At 52.1% G+C, this 23362-nt stretch overlaps 1 protein-coding gene across 1 annotated transcript; it reads left to right on the forward strand.

The window, feature by feature from the left end:
- Positions 1–846: 846 nt before the first annotated feature.
- Positions 847–20763, forward strand: Rab8a (RAB8A, member RAS oncogene family). Its single transcript, XM_057752545.1, has 8 exons — positions 847–1011; positions 8227–8287; positions 10824–10884; positions 14117–14194; positions 15459–15548; positions 15964–16029; positions 17232–17282; positions 19591–20763. Exons 1-8 carry the CDS (start codon positions 888–890, stop codon positions 19681–19683), a joined length of 624 nt encoding a protein of 207 aa, XP_057608528.1. The 5' UTR covers positions 847–887; the 3' UTR covers positions 19684–20763.
- The last annotated feature ends 2599 nt before the right edge of the window (positions 20764–23362 follow it).

A 23362-nucleotide genomic window follows, 5' to 3' on the forward strand; every position in this document is an offset into this window, starting at 1 on the left:
ACCAGAAATTGAACTAAGAACCTCAGGCTTGACAAGTGCCATCTCTACAATTTTTTTTAAAGCACATATGAAAAACAGAAGAAAAGAGGTGCCACTCTGAAGCCTGGGAAAGTCATTTCACCTATTGCGTCAATGCACTTAGCATAGAACGTGGAACTGTCACGGTGCTATCAACCCCCGCCCGCGCTGGGTCCTCCCTGAGTGGCAGGCTCGTCGCCCACGCGGCGTTAGCCTGGACTGTACCTAAGTGTGTCCAGTGGTAAATGCCATGGCCGGGGAGCGAGTCTGCAGCCCACCCTAACCAGCGCCACTTTACCTCTGCCGAAAACCTCCACGGAGGAATCAGCACAGCCATACACCAACTTCCCGCGCTGAGGCGAAGCGCCTACTGCGACTGCGCGGGCTGTGAAGGCGGGAAACCTGAGGCGTCCTCCGCGCGCGTGCGCCCTCTGCTGGAGCCAACCGTCTTCCCAGTACGCATGCGCATTCTCACCAAGCCCGCCTCCAGCTCTCCCTCAGCAGCTAGCGCGCGGAACTGTTGGGGTCCCCCTCTCCGCCGTCGGTGAGAAGGCGGGGCCAGGATATAACCACACCCACCCCTGGTCATTTGAGGCCCTCCTGCAACTCTCACCATTAGCCAATCACAAGCCTCCCTCTCCCAAGGGCCAGCCAATGAGCTATGCGATCCGGCTGCTTCCGGCTCTGCGCCGGATTCGCCTCTTTCCCGTGGGCTCCCCGGGACGGGCGGGGCTCGGGAGGGCGGGCGTCGGCCTTGGTGACGCGCGGCGGGCCAAGGGCCAATAGGGGGCGGGATCTGCGATGATGGACGGGTTTACCGACCAGTGGCGAGGCGCCGGCCGTACTTCCCGTCGGGGAGAGAGTGTAATATGGCGAAGACCTACGATTACCTGTTCAAGCTGCTGCTGATCGGGGACTCGGGGGTGGGGAAGACCTGTGTCCTGTTCCGCTTCTCCGAGGACGCCTTCAACTCCACGTTCATCTCCACCATAGGTAGCGGGGCCTCGGGGCGGCCGGGGTCCGGGCTGGGCGCGCCCCTGTGGGGCTGGGCTGAGGGATCGACTCAGGATCCACCCGGGCCGAGGCTCCGGGAGGGTCGCGGGCCCTGACGGACAACCGCAGCGGCCTTCACTCCCCGAAGGGAGCCCGGGCGGTGGCGGGGCGCCGGGGAGCGAGGTGCAGACGGGAACACGCAGGCTGCTGTCCTGGGCTGGGGTCCTGGCGCCTGTCAACGCCGTGTCCTCCCAGCAGCCCTCGAGACTGTTCTTTGGGGGAGATCTCCGTCTTATAAAAGTGGAAACTGACCCGTGCATCACTTCCTATGTGGCAGGCTCGCCTTGTGCAGTATCAAACACTGTGGTGCTCTCGTTGTTGGGTGCTGTGTCGCTGGAGGAGGAATTTGAAACTGAGGGAGGGTGTGGCACGCACGGAAGGGCAGTCTACAGGTGTCAGGGATGGGATTTGAACCCAGGTGTGCCTGACTCCGAAACTAAGGCCCAGCTGTCCCAGAGAGGGGTCTCACACCTTCCCAGGGCCAGCACCGTCAATCCACCTGGAATCAGGACTCCAACCCAAAGCCGCACCTGTCATCCTGTTGGGGTTATTGACGGGGAGAAGTTCCAATGGGAAACTAAGATCAGCCGCGGCCACGTGCAGCCTTGACTTTCCTATCACAGGCCGTGCACGCCACCTGCCACTCTGAACAGCTTTCCCCCAGGGCTGCCTCAGTGCAGCTGAACGGAATTGGCTTGTGATAGCCCCAGTCGTGACGTCAAAAATGGCGCAGACCTTGCTCCTTACCATGAGTAGTCAGGGCCCAACTTGAGAAGGCTGGGCCTGAAAGTAACTCCTGTCAGACACAGTGATCTGCATGCTCTATGACCCTGGAACAAGAGGTTGGTCCCTAGGCCTGATTTATCACAAGCCAAACTGTTGTTCAGTTGTTGCAGCCCTGGGTTCCATCCCCAGCACCCTGAAACTAGATGTGCTGGTGAACACCTGTACAGGACAGCCCTACGGAGGCGGAGGTAGCAGGGTCAGGAGTTCAAGGTCATCCTTGGTTACACAGACCAGTCAAGGCCAGTTTGAGCACAGGGGACCCGGGCTCAGAAAAAAAAGGAAAACTTTAGGGAATGATGTCTGTGTGATGTCAACGATGCTGTATTGTCTCCCTGCCCCAGACCACTGTGTGCTAATGTCCTCGAAGCTCTCCTTCCTGGTGGGCCCTCTAAGGCAGTCTTGTATAGGATGTCATACCTAGACTCCAGGTGCTGTTCATCCTTGAACAAGCTCTAGCCCTCTCTGATCTGACTTGGTTTAGAGGAGATGTGGCACTGTTTGTCTTGGCTGGTGCCCTGGGTTTTTAAGAATTAGATCTGTACAAGTGAAGAGGTTCATCCGGAGGACGCAGAGGGTTTAGGCACCCCTGAGCATGGGTGCATCTGAAGCTTCTCCTCTCCCCACCCAGACATCCAGCTTTGGAGTCACCCTTAGGTGAGGACCGAGTAGGAAATGCAGCAGCTGCCCACAAGCTCTGACTTGCTCTCAACACAGATCTCAGTTTCCCGGCCTCAGACACTTCCTCGTCACTACCAGCATTGGTTCAGGATGTTGTGGGTTTTTTTTTTTTTTTTTTTGGATTTTTCTCCGTAGCTTTTGGTTCCTGTCCTGGAACTAGCTCTTGTAGACCAGGCTGGCCTCGAACTCACAGAGATCCGCCTGCCTCTGCCTCCCAAGTGCTGGGATTAAAGGCGTGCGCCACCACCGCCCAGCCCAGGATGTTGTTTTGTTTGCTTTGTGTGTGTGTGTGTGCGTGCGCGCATTTTCTCACACGTGCACGCCCGCATGCATGTGCACATGTACACACATGTATGAGTGTGAGTGCAGGAAGCTGGAGGCTGACAATGGGGTTGGCTTTCACTCACCACCTTCTTTTTTTTTTTTTTTTTTTAATTATTGGGAGAGTACATGCGTGCTGGTGCACATCTGGGGGTCAGAGAACAACTTACGGGAGTCTGTTCTTTCCTTCCACCATGTGGGTCCTGGGGACTGAGCTCAGGTTGCCAGGCTTGTCACCAGCTCATCTTTGCTGTGTCTCATCAAGTGGTGAGGACCCTCTCTCTGTGTCACCAGTAATAGGGTTGTTACTATGTATGATGTCATGCCATCATACCCAGGTGTTTTTACAGGGTGCTAGGGATCAAACTCACATCCTCATGTTTATGAGGTAAGCACTTTATGGACTGAGCCATGTCCCTTGTTTGGTTGGTTTGTTTGAGTCAGGCTGACCTAGAGCTCACTGTGTAGACCATGCTGTCTGGAACTCATGGAAATCTGCCTGCCCGTGTCACCCGATGTGAGCCACCCTGCTCCACGGGTTTTGTTAAATTTATTTAGTGTATGTGCATATATGTTATGTCAAGTCAAGAGACAGACAGCTTGTGGGAGTTAGGTTTTTTCTTCCACCTAGTGGGTCCCAGGAATTAAACTCAAGTCCTCAGTCTTGGTGGCAAGTGCCTTTACCTGCTGAGCCTTTTTGCAGGCTGGTAAGGTGTACTTTATGTCTCACATGTGTTTGTTCAGTTTTTCTTTTTGAAGTACTGAATATGGAGCCCAGAGCCTCATATTGGTTGACCACACATCTGACCACTGACCATCCATCTGGATGGTTTAAAACTCTTGGACTTTGTTCTTCAGGGTCCCTGGGAGGCAGCCCCTTTCCAGTGAGGGTGTAACTCAGTCAAGATCATCACCCAGTGAGGTAGAGGTACCACTTGAACCAGGATCCCTTCCTCCCAAAATCATCATCACTTTCCCACAGACTTTCATCTTCTAGGAACATTAATCTCCTTGACTTTGAAGTTATAGCCTAATTCTGGAGCCTCATGAAGTTTACAGTTCCAAATTCAATTCTTGTGTTAATAGAAACTAGGAGAGCTCATGGCCAAAGCAGGACTCATGGCCAGGGTCGCACAGTGGCCCTGGACTTCTCGTGTGTCACTGGACACGTGTGACACCTTGGGGAATGTCTCTGGGAGAGTCTACCCTGGCCACTTAGTCCTGAAATTATGCCGGAAGGTGCATCTGTACTGAGCCAGCTCTTCTTGCTGTGTTCATTAATGGGTCAGGATTGAGTGTTGTTTGTTTTCTGGAAGCTGTGCCCCTGTGGAAGATTCTTCTCCAGAGCTGCATGAATTATTTGTGATGTGAACCTGGTCCTTCAGCGCCCTGAAGTCAGTTCTCAAGCCAGGCCCAGAGCCCAGCCACTTCCTCGGGCCCATTCATTTGGTTTCGGTAGACACTGTAGTGGTGTTACCACTGACCATCTTTTGTTTGAGATGAGACCTCATGTAGCCCAGGCTAACCTCGAAGTCCTTATGTAGCTGAGGATAACCTTAAACTCCTAATCCCCCTGCCTCCATCTTCCGAGTCCTGGGATTGCTGGGACATACGAGCACACTCAAGTTTTTGGGTCCTAGGGATAGAATCCAGGATACTAGGTAAACAGTCTACCAAGTGAGCCCCAATTTTTTTTTAAACTTTGACCACATTTATTTACTTGTGTGTGGGCGTTCCTGCTGTAGTGCATATGTAGAGGTCAGAGGACAACTTGGCAGGAATCAGTTCTGTTTTTCCATCATGTGGGATCCTGGGTCAAACACACTCACTGAGCCGTCTCACCCGTGTGTGTGTGTGTGTGTGTGTGTGTGTGTGTGTGTGTGTGTGTGTGAGAGAGAGAGAGAGAGAGAGAGAGAGAACGCGCCCAGACTAGCCTAGGACTTTTAGGCTTAATCTTTCCTCCTACCTTAGCCTCAGATTGTTTGTAGCTGGCCTTGAACTCCTCTCTCCTCCTTCTCCCTCCAAGTGCTGGGGTGACAGGTGTGCACCTCCACCTCTGGTTTATGTGGTGCTAAGGGTGGATCTGAAGCCTGTGTGCAGACTTGACAAGCCTTCTGCCAGCTGGACCCCAGCCCCACCCCCATATTTTAAAAAAAATTTAAATAACATTTATTCAGGCCCCAAAGCTACAGAGAAACCGTGTCTCGAAAAAAAACAATATATATAAAACATTTATTAATTTGGATGGGGTGTGTGTGTAGACATGTGTATGCTGTGGCCAATGTGTGGGGGTAACCAACCTGTAGGAGTTGGTTCTCTACTTTCACCATGTGGATTCTAGGGATCCAGCTCAAGTCATTGAGCTTGCTGGCAAGCATCTTTACTCACTGCCCTTTGCCAGCCTGAACAGCGGGTACCTGTCTCCTCTAGACAGAACTGGAAATCTACACAGGACCCAGGCATGGTGCTTGTAATCTCAGCACTAGGGAGGCTGAGGCAGGAGAATCACTGAACTTCCGGTCAGCCTGGGCTGCGGGGTTTGCTGTGGTGCGACCCTCTAAGTGTAAGAGCCACCCCCTGCCCAGACAGGGTCTCTCTTTGTAGCCCAGGCTAGTCTCAGATTCACACCTGGCTACCCCATCTTAGAGCCCTGATAACTCGACTGTTGGCCTTCCCTGAAGGTGGGCTAGGGAGGCTCAGTGTTGGCAAAGCCTACGCTGTCTGCTGCTCCCGCCTGCACCTCCTCCCAGTGCTCAGTAGTTGTGTCCGTGCTACACGAAGTCTCAAAGAGTGCTGGAGTACATAGTATGTAAGGCTAAACATGGACTCCATGTAGCGATGAAGTCTGTCATGCAGCTTTCAGTGACCTCTTAACTGTGCTCTTGTTCACCTAGCTGGGCTTGGGTGGAATTTGGTCTGTTATTAGACTTGAATAGAGGCCTGTTTGTATCTCCAGGAAAGTTCATGAAATAGTGAGGTCCGGTCTAAAAGGAAATGTAGGCCAGTGAGATGGTTCAGCAGGTAAAGACCCTTGCAGCTGAGCCTGACCACCTGAGTTCAGTTCCAGGTATCCACCCAGTGGGAGGAGAGAACTGCCCCTGAAGGGTATCCTCACCCCCCAGAACTGTGTATTAAAGAGAACCTGTGGAGTATGGTCAGAGTTCCTGTGTAAACAACATGGCATAGCATGAGAAGGATTTGAATACCATCAGGCTTTGCTGTAGGTAGAGGGTCCTTAGCCAGCTCTTGCATGCCATGGAATGGGTGTTTATAGTATGTCTAGTGTTGGTGTGGTAATGGTGGAAGGTCCCCACAAAGCCATTTTGAACAACTTGAGCAAGAGGGGCACTGGTGACTATGGAAGCAAAGAACATTCCAGAAGAAAGAAGAGCCCCTAGAATACTTAGGATGTGTAAGGTGCTGCCAGAGGACCAGCATGGCTGCACAGAGGGCCGCTGTCGTAGTCGTTGTTGTATTGCTGTGAGGAGACAGCATGGCCCAACTGGCACTGGTGTACAGTTTTAGAGGCTCAGTCTGCTGGCATGTGTGGCACCGCAGCAGTAGCTGAGAGCTGCATCCTGAGCCACAGGCCGAGAGACCGAGACTAGGCTTTTAATTTTTTTATGTGAATGGGTGTCGGGTCCCTGGGACTGGAATTATAGACAGTTGTGAGCTGCCATGTGCATGCTGGGAATTGAACCTGGATCCTCTAGAAGAGCAGTCAGTGCTCTTAACCACTGAGCCATCTCTCCAACCCTGATTGGGCTTTTAAAGGCTCAAAGCCCAATTCCAGTGACACACCTCCAAGGCCACACCTCCTAATCCTTCTAATCCGTTCAAATGGTTTCACTCTCTGGTGACCAAGCACTGGAATACATGAGCCTATGGGGGCCAGTGATGTGCGGGTTCCAGAAATTAAACCCAGTTGTGAAGCTTGACAACAAGTCTGTTATATATGCTGAGCCATCTTGCCAGCCCTTAAAAATAAAAAAGAAAACTTTATCATAACTACATCAGATTGATCTGCCAATTTACAGTAACACCTTTTGCTATGCTTTGAGTTGGACATCCATTACCATAATAAATTTCAGAATATCTCCTTGTGCCAAAAAGAAACACCAACACCCTCATGCCCCCTGGCCTGGCAACCTCAGGCACAGTCTTCATCTCCAGATTTGCATGCTCTGTCAACCTAGTCACTCCCGTATGTGTCCTTCCTATCTGGCTTCTCTCATGTAGCATTGTGTTTTTGAGGCTGCTCTACAGTTATCTGTCACGTGAGTCCTTCATTCAGCTCAGTGACAGAGTAATAGACCACCACCACATAGATGGTTTGTTGCTGGGCATCCTGCCTGCTGCTGGGCCCACTGGAAGCTCTGGGGTCGAGACCAGCTTCAGTATATACTTAGACTTAGGGTTGTTTTGGTTTTTTGTTGATCTTGAGGATGGCCTCCGACTCATTACATAGGCAAAGGTAATCATGAACTCCTGATCTTCCTGCCTCCACCTCCTGGGTATTGGTGTGCCTGGCACAATTCACCATATTGCCCTCTACCCTGCGGCTCTGGATGGAACTCCAGGCCTTGTAGATGCTATGCAATAGCTCTACACCTGAGCTATATCTGAAGACCAAGCTTTGTATTTTTGAAGCCTGGAAGGGGCAGAGAAGTAATAGTGGGCACCAAAGAGCTTCCGAGTCACTCGCAGCAGAGGGGAGTACAGAGGTAGAGAGCACCATCAAAGGGGGTCTTAGGAGGTGACATTGGTGCAGGGCTTTGACAGGTAGCTGGTAGTCTATCTGTACAGAAGAAAACCAGTATCTGTATGTACCAGATTTGGAGACACATATCTATAATCCCAGCTCTTAGGAAGTAAAGACAGAAAAATCAGGAGGTTAAGGCCAACCTGAGCTACATGAAATTCTTTCTCAAAAATATAACAAAAAGTAGGTACGTGAACCTGTGCAGTGGCTAGAGAGGGAGGATGTGGCCTGTGTGTGCAGTGCACTATGGGGTGGTATATCCGCTGCTTGATGCTTTGGTGTGACTGGTCTGTAGAAGGCTTTAGGATGCCCACTGTGAGGCCCAACCACGATGCAGGAAGGCGGTGCCAGCGTGAGATGGGCCTGCCCCCCTCCCACCAGCTATCGGCTTCCTCCCAGCTCCCTTAGCCTCTACAGCCTCAGGCTCTGCTCCAAGCAGGGAAGGATACTTCCAGAAGCTTCCAGTCTTGTTGGGTAGAGAGAGCCCTGAACTCCTGAGGACCCAGCACCAGCTGCTGCTCCATAAGCCACAGCCTCTGTTACCAGCCTAGGCTGGCAACTGGGAAGTAGCCTGACCTTAATAACACCTTATATTGTTTTTCTTTCAGGCATTGACTTTAAAATTAGGACCATAGAGCTCGATGGCAAGAGGATTAAACTGCAGATATGGTGAGTGCTGTTGCCTTGTGTAGCCCGCAGCTTGGGCTCCACGGGGCTCCACACCTGGAGCAGAGCCATTGGCTTCCCTTCCCCACACACTCTATCCTTTGGTTTTAGGGATTTTTGTTTGTTTGGTTTTGGTTTTTGATTTTTGGGAATTTTTTTTTTTTTTTTGAGACAAAGTCTCTCTGTGAAGCCTCTGCCACCCAAGTGCTGGAATTAAAAGGGTATAACCACATCCAGCTCCAAAGATGACTTTGAATTCCTGATTTTCCTGCATCCCCTTCCTAAGTGTTGAGATGACAGGTGTATGTCACAGCACATGTATGCATGCGTTTTTGCACTGATGGGAATGAACCCAGAGCCCTGTGCATGCTAGGCAGACACTCTACCAGCTGGGCAAAATTCTTTGGGAGCAGACCCTGGCACACAGTCCTTTTCCTCAGAAGCTTCCAGAGTTTCATACCCAGCCCAGGCAGCCATGCTCTGCTGGCCACTGGAGCCTGTGGGTGAAGAGCTATCTGTCCAGTGAGGTTCAGTGAGCCTGAAGGGAGCCCTCTGTACTTCCACAAGTGTTCAAGTGTGGGGCTGGAGGGGATACCGAAGGCCCAGTGCTCCGCAGATAGCCGGAAGCCATGGCTCCTGTCACCAGCTCAGTCTGGTGGCTCTGCCCTCCTGTGATCTTGGAGAGTAGGCATGAGACGCCTGGGCTACAAATTTCCTCTTTCTCTTTTGTTACGGCAGAGCCCCACCTTGTAGCCCAAGCTGGCCTGGAACTTACAGTCTTTAGCCTTGGGTTCCCAGGGCCTGGAATGACAAGTGTGTGCCACCGCACCCACCTGGGGGTTTCCTTCCGAGCCCACAGCCTCACCCCAAATTTTAAAGGCCTCATACCACTTCCTGTTTTTTTCCCCTGAGAAGAGAGCCCAGGCCTCACCTCACTTCCTGATGTGTGGACCTGAAACCCACAAACAGCCTTGAAGAGAAGGTCAGCTCCAGATACCATGAGTGTTCACACTCCTCAGCCGGCGGGGGGGGGGGGGGTCTCCACTGCCAGAGTCAGTCAGGGAAGTGTGAGCATCTAGATCTCCATCATTAGTGTGGACTTGGGGTAGCCCAGCATCCTGGGAGGCTGAATCCAGTCGGCCTTAGGCAATGAAGAAATATGCTCCAGTGGAAGATGTCATCCCAACCCTCATGAGGCAGGCAGGAGGGTGGCAGCAAGTTCTAGGACAATTTGGACTACACCGTGAGAACCTGTGTCAGAACCAAACAGAAGGGTGTGGTCAAGCATTCACCAGCCAGGCACCCTTCCCCCATGTTGTGGTCAGTTCCCTTTAATCTCAGCATGAACCATTACCCGGCTTGCCAGTATCTGGGGGAACCTCCTGGGTGCCCTTGACCCCTACTAGTCATCACCCCAAGTCTGACTTCAGACTTTGAACCTTGTCTGTCCTCAGGGCTTAGTCATCAGTCCTGGCCACATGGTAAGTGGACCCATAGAAGTGACCATGTGGCAGCCTTTGTGCCCAAGTCCAAAGTGACACAGTCCCAGCAAGCCAGGCCACCTGCCCTGGCTCCTCCCTTGCCACTGCCCTCGGCATTCTCACCGGGGAAGACACTGGGAAGCTGGCCTGGGCTGCAGTTGACATTACCGTGCATGGCCCCTGCAAGTCATCTCAACTAAAATCACAGTAAAATGAGAGAGCTTTCGGGCTCTTGCCTTAGCACACACGGGACACTTACTTCCATCCCTGTGCCACCATAAAGTAAGATTCAAAGCCAAGGGGCCAGCAAGATGGCTCAGCAGGTAAAGGTGCTTTCTGCCAAGCCTGATGGCCTGAGTTTGATCCCCAGGACTCACACTGTAAAAGGAGAAAACCAGCTCCTGCAAGTTACTCCACACGTGCTGTGCACTCACAAACAAAAATATACTAAAGGCAAGAGGTAGAACTCGGACTTAGCACTAGACTTTTTGTGTAATTCAGATGTCCAGAGCTCTTGGGAGGAACCATGGGCTCAGGGACGAAAGACATGTCCTCGCAGTCCTGGAGATGAACGTAAGACCTTGTATGGATTCGGCAAACACTGTACCACCAGGCACACCGTCCCTTTTTTATTCTGTAACGGTGTCTCACAGTATATCCCAGACTGGCCTGGAACTTATAATCCTCCTGCCTAGGCCTCCCCATCGTTGGGATAACAGTCAGGTATGTAACTGACACCTGTTTGTAAACCACACGTGACATACCCCGTGTGCCCAGTACTGTTCCAGGCTTGGTCACACCAACTCAGGCACCACCTCCCTGGACACCGCCTCCTTCGCAAAGGTGCTGACAGAGTGAGCCGCAGCACCAACCTGGTCCCCACGACAATACCTGGAAGCTAAGGCATGGAAGGGGACTTGGAAAGGCCTCAGCTTGTCACTCCACAGTCCCCTTTGTGTCGTCATGGGGATAGCCCTGCTTCCTGAGCAGAAGGGCCTCAAGGGAGAGAGATCCAGCAGGCTATACATGTCGTTAATATCCTTCATCCTCCTTTCCAGGGACACGGCTGGCCAGGAGCGGTTTAGGACGATCACGACAGCCTACTACAGAGGCGCCATGGTACCGACTTTGTTATTGTTTGTTGTTGTGATATGGAAACAAGCATCAGCAGTTCATAGTACGAAAGCCTGTGTTTTGTTCTGTTTCATCTTGTTGAAACAGTCCCAGGTGTAGCCCAAGCTGGCCTAGAACTCACTTCGTAGGCTGGGATGGCCTGAGACTCAAAATCCTCCTGCCTTAACTTCCCAAGTGCTAGGGTGGCAGGTGTGTTCCCCTGCACCCAGCTTGTTCTATGTATTCTAAAACTTGGTGCACTTGTGTGTATGTGTGTTCATGTGGATGCACGTGCATATGTGTGCGTGAGTGTGGAGACTAGAGATCAGGTAGGTCGTCTTCCAGCATTGCTTCTGCCTTGGAACTTGGTAGACCAGGCTAGCTGGCAGTGAGCCCCAGGGGTTAGCCTGGCTCTGCCCCCTCAGTGCAGGGATCAAACTCAGGCTTATGTGGTAGGCACTTTATGGACTCGAGCATATCTCAGCCCCCTTTTTTGGTTTGGTTTTTAGAGAAGGTTCAGGAACTCAGAATTTTCCTGCCTTAGCCTCCCTAGGCTGGGATATCATAGGTGTATGTCACCACACCTGCCAAGACTTAAGTCTTGTGGAGCCTGTGTTCAACTCCTCAGGCAGCCCAGCACCCAAACTGGCTCTAAAGAGGTCAGCGCGCCCTGCTACATCTGCACATACAGTACACTCTCCCAGGCCTCAGACCCAGGGCAGATAAATGGTGAGAATGTCCTTTTTTGAGGGCTGAGAAGAGCACGAGGAAGCCCATCCTTACATGGAGGACAAACCCTGGACTGATCTCCCAGTACTGAGAAGGGCCACATGGGCCACATCAGCATCTCTGGAATTTGCTAGAACAACTTGAAGGCTGGATTTACTTGGGATTATCATTGTTCTATCTTCTGCCTGGGCCTGCAGCCAGATGACATGTCAGCAAACTCACCCCACGTATTTCCCCCATGAAGATGAGAGGACAGCGAGAAAGGACGGAGTCCACCCTAACCAGGTCCTGCTTGTGTGAGACTCTGCAAAACAGGGTATCAAGGGACAAGGTGGGCAGGAGGAGCTACCCCAGTCCTGCCCGGAACTCTGGATCACACTCCCAGCTGTCTCCTCTCTGAGAAAGTGGGACATGCCTCAGGTTGCCATGAAAACAAATGACCATCTGCCCAGAGTCCCATTCTCCCTATCACCCTGTCCCTTCTGTAGCTCACCTGTCATTCAGGGCCATAGACCCCGGTTCCTCCCAGGAGGCTGTCCACACTATGAGGGCGGCTTGAGAACTCACAGGGACACCTGAGGAGCCTGGGAACAAAAGACATGAATGGCAGCGTTAAATTAAGTATTTAGAGCGTCCAAGGAGTGCGGCCAACATTGGAAACTCAGTCCTATGGCCTGCAACCTTAGTACCCTCATTAAAATTAATCCTGTTTTGCCTCTCAAGGGCACTGGGGATACCTCTGCCCTCTGGACCTCTCTGGGCTGAGATAGTCAGGCTGAGCCTCTCCCTGCCCCCATTACCCGCACCTAGCACCTTTGGCCTTAGCCAGGTATCTCCTTGGATCATGACTGTGCCCTGAGTACAGGTGTGAACATGAGCCCTGCTCAGCAGCCAAGTCCCCGAGAACTGGGCCTGCACCAGCACCCAGATAGTAGTGGTCTTCAGTGCTGAAGCACGTTCTTGCTGTGTGACTTAGGCTGGCCTGGAACTTCTGACACTTCTGCCTCAGCCTCCTGAGTGCTGGGATAAACAGACCTTTGCCACCATGTCTGGCTCACAAAAGTGCCATGGTGGAACCCAGGACGTCATACATGTTCCCCACTGAGCTACAGTCCAAGCCCAATTTTTTTGTTGTTGTTTTGAGGCAGGGTGTTACTATGCAGCCTGGCTGGTCTGGAATTCACTATGTAGACTAGCTTGGTTTTGAACTCACAGAGATCCACCTGACCCTCCCTGCTCCTGAGTATTAGTATGAAAGACATGTTCCACCATACCTGAGCCAGCTTTTCCCTTGGCACCGCCCCTGTACCTCAGACTTGGGGTAAGCCTCTGCTTCAGCTTCCTGAGTGCTGAAATTACAGGCCATGGCAGCTCAAGTTACTGTGTGTTTGTTCTCATTTCAGTGCTGTGAATGCGACCCAGGCCCTCACACGTGCCTGCCATTATGTTATTCCCTTGCTGATTGTTCCTCTTCCTTGGCCAGTGTGGGTGGTCTTAGGGACAGGATGCTGTATTCTACATAGGACTGTACCAGTAGCCTGAGGGGAGGAGAAGCAGGACCTGGACTGGAGCCAAGTTGTGGGCCTTGTGCTGGTGCCACCACTGGGCCATTGTAGGCACCACATAAACCCAGGACATTATGGGGCTGTCGGAGGGTGGCTGCTCTCTGTCTCAGCATCTTCTGGGGCTCGGGGGGTGGAGGGGAGTTGAGAATTTTCCCATTTGGCCCAGGCTGGTCTCAAACTTGCAGATCTCAAACTGCCTCAGCCTCCCTGAGTGCTAGGATTTCAGGCATGAACCAGCACTCAGGTATCCTGGACTTCAGTCTTAATCAGAAAGATCTCATCTCCCTATGCCTTGGTTTCTCCTCTACAGTAGCAGTGATGCAGTTTGCTCAGGCTGCCTTAGGCCATTTTTTGGATCTCTTGGGACCTGTGGACCTTGTCAGGTGTCCCCTCACATTCATTAGGGATCTGACTAGACCACTCATCCTGGGGTGCAGACCCTTCCAAGGTCAGGGTCCAAGTGTACATCCAGCCTCGGGGTCCTTCCTGCTGGAAGCCTGGCACATAGTAGATATGTGTCAGGTATCCTGAAGAGGCACTCACAGAGTCTGGAGGACTTGGGGAGTACAGGTGCTGGCATAGGGAGCCAGCAAGGCTCGAAAAGAGGGTGTAGGGTGTGGCAAGGTCTAGCTTGGGAGTCAGAAAGGTCACCATGGAGATGGGGAAGCTGACAGGCTACCTTGAGACAGTGGTTCTCTCTGGCAGTGGCCACACCCACTCCTGATGGATACACTCTGTGGGACCCCTCAAAGCCCATGTCTCTTTTTTTTTTTTTTTTTGATTTTTTGAGACAGGGTTTCTCTGTGTCACTTTGGAACTAGCTCTTGTAGACCAGTTTATTCTCGAACTCACAGAGATCCTCCTGCCTCTGCCTCCCGAGTGCTGGGATTAAAGGCATGCGCCACCACAGCCCGGCTTATCCATGTCTCTCTTTTCCCACCCAGGGTATCATGCTGGTCTATGACATTACCAATGAGAAGTCCTTCGACAACATCCGGAATTGGATTCGGAACATTGAAGAGGTGAGGGCCCCTTTTTGCTTCCTCTCCTGAGACTATACCTCAGAGCCAGGAACATAGGGGACAGGCAGAGAGTGGGGCATGGGAACAAGATGCCTGCCATCAGCCCAAAATCTCCATTGGCCCAGGACCCACACAGTAGTGTTTGATCCTGCAATCGTCTCTGCTTAGGGTCACATGAGCATTTGGCTTTTTATAGTGAGAGAAGGTTCTAGAACAGCCAAGACTTGTATTTGGATGGTATGTTACAAACATTTTGAGCTATAGCCACAACAGTGTGAGCTTGTCTAAGCCCATATTCAGGTCAACAGCTAGTCAAAGAAAAAGTTCCTGAACTGTGAAGGGACAAGGAGGCAGCCAGCCCAGCCTCCCCTCCTGCAGCTAACTTTGTCCTCTGATCAGTGCCCAGGTGCTGCCACACCCTATACCTTCCTGGCCAGCTCCACCTGTGGCCCTGATGACTAAGCAGGTGGAGCATTGGGTCTAGGATGTCAAGAACTTCACCCATCTATAAAGCCACAAAGGAACACATATACTGTGGACACCCAGGCCAGGCTGAGAGGCAGGCCCTTTGTTTATAAGCAGTTGCTTTGGGCTTGTGTGCCAGGCCTTGCCCTGGCTACAGAAGCCATCTTGGTCAAAAGAGGAGTCATCCTTAATTTGGCTTGGGACACCCTGCATGGTCCTCTGGGAGGTAGGAGGTGTGGCCGAGTGGAGAAGTGTTTCCCTCACAGCAGAACTGCTTTCTGGTGTTCCTTCTTCAGAGGAGCCGCTGGAGGGAACTACAGCAGAGCCATTTCTAGGAGATGTCAGGGTTGGGCCAAGCCTGAGTGCTCGTCAAGAACTTAGCCTGAAGTTTTGGCTCTTCTAGACACAGCCTTGTTTCTAGACCCCAGAGAGAGGAGAGAGTAAAAAGGTCCAAGCAGGCATTGGGGCGTTAGCTGGCAAGTTGCTCAATGGGTAAAGGCACTTGCCAGCAACTCTAACATCTTGAGTTCAAGTCCCAGACCCCACGGAGTGGAAGGAGACAAGTAGTCCTCCCCGGGGTCTGTGCATGAAATGCACCCACAAACCAACACAGAACAGCACGGAGCGTGTGGCTAAGAATCTCAGTGTCCGTTCTGGGATCACTGGCCCTGGAACGTGATGACTGTGACCTATAGAAGCTATTTACAGTCAAGAAGGATTCAACAACTGGGTGCATGGCTGTCAGCCCTGAGTAATCCCCACGCTGCCGCTTTGACCCTGTTCACCCTGTTCTCCTCAGCATGCCTCTGCAGATGTGGAGAAGATGATACTGGGGAATAAGTGTGACGTGAACGACAAGAGACAAGTGTCCAAGGAGCGGGGAGAAAAGGTGGGTGCCAGAGCCAGTTCCACCCCAGGGGACCCATGTGCCCTTTCATAGTTTGTTGAGCATAAGATAGCATTGCCATCCTGGCTTGCTTGGGATGGAAGAGAGAGCCTTATGAGGTGGTAACCCCCCAGACAGGGCTAGAGGACAGGGTGCCTGTGGCTAGCAGCAAGAACTTGGCAGTGAACTCAATCATATTACCAGAATCCACCAAGGCCAGGCACAGCAAGGAACAGAGCTGGTGCAGGCCTCCTCTCCTCTGTTCTCTCCTGCTTGGTGCAGTACCATCATCACACAATGAAGGTGACACCCTTAGCCTGTCCTGGTCTGTGACTACTTGAGCTTTGTGCCAGCCCCACCCCAGCTTCCATTCCTTAGGAAGCACTGAGAGTTGACTGTGTTCGTGTACCCGTTACAGCTGGCACTTGACTATGGGATCAAGTTCATGGAGACCAGTGCGAAGGCCAACATCAATGTGGAGAATGTGAGTCCCCGGCTTCAGGGAGACACGGGCTTATGGGGCTTATGGGGTCAGTGCTGGGGCCTTAGAGGCCTTTCTTTGGGAGATTCAGCCTGGAGGATCTGAGGAACTGGCCTCTGGCTCAGGGGCCCCAGTCCAGTGTTGCTGATGGGGCCTCTGCAGTGCCCTCTGCTGGACATTCAGGGTACACTGAAGCCAACCCAGGAGATAGCTTGGTCGCCTTCATCTCAGCCACACTGCGAATTCACAGCCCCAGTTCTGTGATCTTATCCTCATGCTGTCTCCAAGGCAGTGCCAGCTTGGCACCTGGCCCACAACCTCCCTCATACACCTGACGACACTCAAAAACAGACCTGCAGAGCTCAGGAGTCTGAGATAGAAGGATTGCCGGGGCCAGCTGGGCTACACAGCAAGACTGCTTCAGAAAATAAACAAAAAACTAAATCGTCCACATCACCCCACTCGGTACCTGGAGGATAGTGACCAAGACCCTTGACCCCCTCACTGGCCTTCACCCCCACTCTTCCCATAAGCCACCTGGGTGGGCCCAGCCTTTGCTGTATCTCTTCCCTTTTCGTGCCATCAGATGCTTCCTTCCCTGTCCAGGCCCACCACCCAAGGGCAACAGCTTAATGCCCTTTCCCCTGGCACCTCTTCCCAAGTCGCCAACACTGCATGGAGATGCTAAATCCAACCTCCCTCTGCATGTTCTCTCTGCAGTGGGCAAGCAGGCTGGCATTTGTGGGTATTTTTCAAGACAGGAGAGGCGGCTTGGTGGTGACACATGTCAACCCAGTACTTTGGAGGTAGAGGCAGGAGAAACAGGAGTTTGAGGCCAACCTGGGCTATGAGAAAAATCTCTCTGAAATAAAAGGGTAGGGGGTTGGCATGGGCAGACACAGCCAGGGATAGATACCTTCCAGGTCCTCCAGACCCTTCTGAACCAGTTAACCACTTGGAACCTTTTGGCCAATCACATGGTGTCCTGTGAGCCTCTGTGTATAGGGCCCGCTCACACTCACAGGATTGCTGGTCTAGGGGAGGTGCCCACACAGCAGGCCTCTGTTCCCAAGGTGCTCTACAGAGGGTGACAGATGGGGGCGCTTAATTGGGAACAGGAGGAAGTGCTCGCTGGAGTCCCTCCCTCGCTGCCTGCCAGCCACATCCCACCACTAGAGGGCTCTGACCACCTGCTCTTTCCACAGGCATTTTTCACTCTCGCCAGGGATATCAAAGCAAAAATGGACAAAAAATTGGTGAGTCTGGGTTCTTCCTAGGTCTCCACGTGGGGATCTGTAGGATGCAGCCATCCTTGACCAGGGTGACACATCACTGCCCAAGCCTACTATCCTACTGTGTGTGTGTGTGTGTGTGTGTGTGTGTGTGTAAATGTCAGCCAGAAGTCAGTGATGTCAGGTTATCAGGTATCTTCCTTCGATTCCTACCTTAGATTTTGAGGCAAGGTCTCACTGAACCTGAGCCAGTTGCTTAGGCTGGGACTCTGGACAGTTGCCTCAAGACCTTCCTGACTCCCTGCCCGAACACTGGGACTATAAAGCACCACCTTCGTGACTTGTTTTGTTGCTGTTTTATGATTTCATTGTTTGTTTGTTTTAATGTGTTTGATATTTTACCTGCATGAATGTCTGTGCACCATGTCTGCACACCATGTGCATGCTTAGTGCCCTCAGAGACGAGAGGGCGTGAGCTCAACTGGATCTGAAGTTACATGCAGTTATGAGCTGCGGTGTAGATGCTGGGAATTGAACTCAGGTCCTCTGAAAGAGCAGCCAGCGTTCTAAATTGCTAAGCCACCTCTCCAATACCTATCTGTTTGTTTGTTTGTTTGTTAAGGCAGGGTCTCATTATGTAGCTCTGGCTAGCCTGGGACTTCCCATGTAGACCAGGCTATCCCACATAGACAGCTGTCTGTCTCTCTTCCCGAGTACTGGAGCTAAAACCGTGCACCTCCATGCCTCACATCTTATTTTTTAAAGATTGATTTTTAGGGATAAGGGGAGAGAATGTGCACATGTGTGCTGGTACCTGGGAGTCTAGAGGCATAGGATGCCCTGGAGCTGTACATCATGGGTGCTAGGAATCAAACCCAGTTCCTCTGCCAAAGCAGTCGATGCTCTTAACTGCTGGGTTGTAGCCCCAGCCCCCACACCTGGCTTTTTATGTGGGTGTTGGAACTCAAACTCTCACTGAGCTATCACCCCAACCCTTTAAAGCCTAGCAGGCCACTGCCGAGCAAAGAGAGCAGGGCTCTCCAGACTGAGCTGAGTGTGCCACTAAAGCCTGGGTACATGGGGCACACATGGGACCCTGTTTCCTGAGCCTCAGTTCCAGCCCCTTCCCTTCCCCAGACCCACTTGTGTGGTTAGAGGGCAGAGAGCACTCGTTCCAAGGCTCTTTAAAGTCTGATCACTCACAGCTCGTGTGAAGTACAGCCTGCTCCACAAGTCTCTCAGCATTCATCCTGAGTTGTATGAATTCAGCCAGTGAGGCCCAAGGTTTCTCCGCAGCATCTCCTCAATGCTCATATCCAGACAGCATTTCCTGTAAACCAGTATACCAGATAGGTGCAGCATGCAGCCCCTACAGCTTTGGTTGTGTACTTGTTTGTGTATTTGTATGTTTGCTTTTGCGTCAGCATAACATGATCAGAATTGAAGTCCTGGGTGGGCAAGATAACTGAGGTAGATACCCAGAACCCACACTGTGGAAAGAACTCACTCCCACAAGTTGTTCTCCTAACTGCATGTGCACACGTGTGTGCACGGGAGCACACGCGCGCGCACACACCCACGCATGCACACATGCACACACAAATAAATAAGTGTAATTTTTTAAAGTTTTCTTTATAAGAGAAAGGTTAGAGTTTAGGTTCTATGTCTCTGGGAGCCCCTGGACCTGGGCACCCCTGGGGTACAGGGTCAGAAAGCTCTCAGCCCTAAGGGACATTGTCTCCCTGACTCTTGGCTGCCTCCATGATAGACGTAGGGATGTTTAGCATAGAAGAATGGGTAGACAGAAGCGGCGGGGACAAAAGAAGAGCCAAGCAGACAAGATGGTTTGTGCCACTGGGGATGTGGCTCAGCCACAGAACACTTGACCAGTGTCCAGTAGGTCCTCATCTCAATGCCCAGAGGGGACAAGGGACAAACAAGTGTGGAGGGAGGTATCTGTTGGGGGAGGGGAAGGGAAGGGTGAAGGCTTGGGGGATCATGGAAAGCAGATGAAGCAGATGAAGATGTGGGTTTGTGAAGGGTGAGTGAGCTGTTAGGATAGTGGAATGGTTGGTTCGAAGAGGGTGGGTGATGGCCGCAGGAGTTCGTGCGGGTGGGATCGGAGGTAGATGAGCGGGAAGGGTGATGGGTGGGCACTTGAGCGGGTTAGTAGGGAGTAGTTGAATGGATAGTGGAGAATGGATCTGGAGGGATGATGCTGGGGTGGTTAGCTGGACAGCGGTAGGCGGACGGACCGGATGACTGATGCTGTATGCAGGTGTAAATGGTGCTGACAATCCACATAAGTAACAAGGCACACTTGTGACTTCAGGAAGGGAACAGTCCGCAGGGGAGCAGCCACGGGGTCAAGATCACAGTAGAGCAGCAGAAGAGGACCAGCTTCTTCCGGTGCAGCCTCCTGTGAGGACAAGGTCGCCGCCGATCCTGAGCCCCCGGCTCAGCCGACTGACTGTGCCTGCCCCGGGTGAGCCTCCACCTCCGCTGCTCGGATACGGCCGCCCGGACACAATTGAGAAATTGATTATTTTAGTAACCGTCTGATCTTTTCCACCTTCAGAGATGGAACGAGTTAGAATTTTGCTGTTTTTCCTGTGTCATCTGCCAGTCAGGCCTATCCATTCCTTGTCGTATTGCCACAAATGCAGAGAAGTGGGGTGGGGGCGTGGCAGCCACCATCTCCAGCCTTCTGTCCCTTGTCCCTCCACCACAGAAGTGAGGCCGCCGCCGGCCGTGCCCAGCCTGCCTGGCCCCATCCCTGAGCACCGCCATAAGGGCCACTGCAGGCCAAGCCTGACACCTGCCTTCACCTGTTCTCAGTTTTGGACAAGTGACAAAGAACCATGTCCCCTGTCTCCTTATGTGTCAAACCAAAGGGAAGCACAAACTAAGGAAAATTCGTGTAGAGGATTTGGAAGAAGTGGACGGCTCTCATGGCCACAGCGGGATGGGGGCCTGTGCCCCACCCACAGCAAGTGACCCTGCTGTCACCACCACTCACCCACAACCACTGTCACCGGGCCGCCTGCCTCAACGGCACCAAAACCGCCTCCTCACTCTTCTCATCCTCTGGCTGGCTCCAATGGGACGTTCCTTTTCTAGCTGAGATGATTTTTTATTTTTCCAGATTCCTAACACCATGAAATGATTCCGTCTTTGATTTTCTAGCAGCATACCCAGGCGATCAGGAACCAGCGTGACTACCCTGGCCCCACGGGAGCACCTGGTCCCTGAGACCCAGACCGGCATTCCATGGCACAGTGCCACCCTGCAGTCTGGTGGGTTGTCGCTGTCTTTACCCAGTTGTACTTTGACAGCTCTGTCCTCCAGAGAGACTGATTGGGACCAGATGCCCTGGCGGGAGGGGTGTTGCCTGGGAGCCCCTTCCTTTTTACTCTAACCCTTCCCCCAAGCTGCTGTCAGTCCAAACTGTCAGCGTCAAAATTTCCCCTTTTTTTGAAATTAAAACCAACATACCAGCAATAGTCACCCTCCCCTGAAGTCTCCAGTGTTTCCTGTTTACATTGACCAGTACACACCTGAAAACAGATTAAAGTGCATTTGAAAAGCAGTTCTGCTCACCCAGCACCTACCAGGTGGCAGATTTAATGGATGCCTTTTAGTAAAAGTGGCGTAGGGTCTGCAGAGAGGCTCAGCAGCTGAGCACTTGGCAGCTCTCCCCAGGGACCCAGCAGCCATCCCTTGCCAGTGGCTCCTCAGCTAGGGGTGGGACCTCATGAGCCCGTCCCCCATCCGCGCTAGCATTTTGGTTGATGTGGTTTTTGCTGGTGTGGTCCTGTGACAGCCTTGTGAGTGCAGCCACAGCAGCTGTGAGTGACTTGCAGCCTGTCTTGTCTAGCAAATGCTGTTCTCCGACCGCTGGTAGACGTCCTCCCCTCTGGCTCTCACTGTGGGCTTCCCACCTGGGTGTACTCTGCCACACTCCCCGAAGACCTTGCCCTTTAAAAGGTCACTTTTTTTTTTTTTGTGGTTTTTTCGAAGCAGGGTTTTTCTGTGTATCTCTGGCTGACCAAACTCAGAGATCCACCTGCCTCTGCCTCCCTGAGTGCTGGGATTAAAGGCAAGCACCGCCACTGCCCAGCAATAAATTTCTTTTTTCTTTTTCTTTTGTTTGTTCGTTTTGTTTTGTTTTGTTTTTTTGAGACAGTTTCTCTGTGTAACAGCCCTGGCTGTCACTTTCTAGATCAGACTAGTCTCGAACTCATGGAGATCCGCCTGCAGTGCCGGAGAGATGACTCAGCAGTTAAGAGCACTGGCTGTTCTTCCAGAGGACCTGGGTTCGATTCCCAGCAACCACATGGCAGCTCACAACTGTCTGTGACCCCATTTCCAGGGGATCTGATACCTTTAAAAAAAAAATGACAAGAAGTCCACCACCTCTTTAGTTCATAGAGAGCCCAACTTCTGGCACACAGCCTTTCTCACCACAAGCTCCAGTCAAACTATAGCACACACTCAGCTAAGATGATTCACTGTTTAGAAAAACAGCAAATGAAGCCAGGGTGGCAGTGCACGCCTTTGATCCCAGCTCTCAGGAGGCAGAGCAAGTGGATCTCTGAGTTGAGGCAAACCTAGTCTACAGATCTAGTTCCAAGTCAGCCAGGGCAACACAGAAAAACTGTCAGGGGTGGAGGAGTTAATAGAATGAGCAAGGGAGCACAGGGGGAACTGGGCAGAAGCTTCCAGAATCTTCTGCCAAAGCAGTTGCATTTCACGTGCTTCATCCCACATGAACAGACTGCTAACTCGTGAAGGAAGGTCAGACTCTGCACCCAGAATTGGGGCAATCATGGAGACCCCATGTGGCGACAGCAGGACTCCTTCCCAGCGAGCACGTGTGAGCTAGAGCACAGACCAAGCACGTGTGCGGATGGCTAGCACCACACTGAGCCACCCAGATAAGGGTTTGTGGTTTGGGGGCAAGGATCGGTATGAAGCCCAGGCTGCTCTGCAGTTCAAAGCAGGCCTCCTGTCGTAGCCTCTGGGTGCTGGGATGACAGGCAGTCTTCACCAAACCTTTCTGGCTTTGTTCCGAGCCCTTAATTGTGGGTAAGGGGAAGCTGCCGGCTCATCACTCCCTTACCATGTGTGCCTTGGAGGAATCCCAGCTCCCACCTCACAGGACAGTGAGGTGGGGTGGGGTGGAGGCTGCAGGGTCAGCTGAGCAATGGCTACAAAGGCACACTAAGATCCTTCCTACAGGGCTGAAGGGATGCGCCAGGGATTAAGATCACTTGTGCTTGCAGAGGACCCTGGTTCTATTTCCACCACACACCTGGTGGCTCACCACCATCCCTAACTCCAGTTCCAGAGGACTCTAACACTAGGCATACACACGGTGCACAGACACGTGGCTGGCCAAACACCCATAAACATGAAAGAGAAAAGCATCCTGTTGACATCCCTGTAGTATTATTTGGCCCTCAGAAGGGACTCCACACATCTGGTCCTGCCAAGACATGTGCAGTCTGGGTTCCATACTAGCATTCACAGAACAGGGTTCAAGTCTGAGGTTTGGTACCCAGACTGCAGGAAATAGTAGCAGAGAGGTGTTTTTCAATGTAACAGGAAGAGCCAAGCTAAAAGAGGGATTAAGGGACAGAGCATGGGAACCAAGCAGGTCTTCTCAGCACTAGAGACCTTCAGAGGGGGAGGAACGGGATGTGAGGCCAGGGCAGGCTATTTACAGGGCTAGGGCTTTTTTTTCTGTTTTGAGTGTTTTCCTGCATGTATGTCTGTGCACCACATTCATGCTTGGTGCCCATGGAAGCCAGAATATGCATCGAATGAATCCCTTGGAGCCAGAGTTACCAAATCCTGGTACTCAAGCAAGGATTGTCTCTCCAGCTCTTGGGCAGGTTTTTAACACAATTACAGACTAAAGTATCTTCCCCAAAGTCAAGTTTAGAGTATGCTTTATCACACAGTCCCCGTGAGCAGGCGCTACTTCCTGTTGTCCCCCTTGGTGAGTTGCCCCTGGCAGCGTGTCATCTCTGTGGATTTGCCTTCTCTGGCTGTATGCCAGTTGTAATGACACAGCTTCTGGTGTCTTGTTGAGATGGGGT

The sequence above is a fragment of the Chionomys nivalis genome, chromosome 20 (genome assembly GCF_950005125.1).
Source record: "Chionomys nivalis chromosome 20, mChiNiv1.1, whole genome shotgun sequence".
Taxonomy (NCBI): Eukaryota; Metazoa; Chordata; class Mammalia; order Rodentia; family Cricetidae; genus Chionomys; species Chionomys nivalis.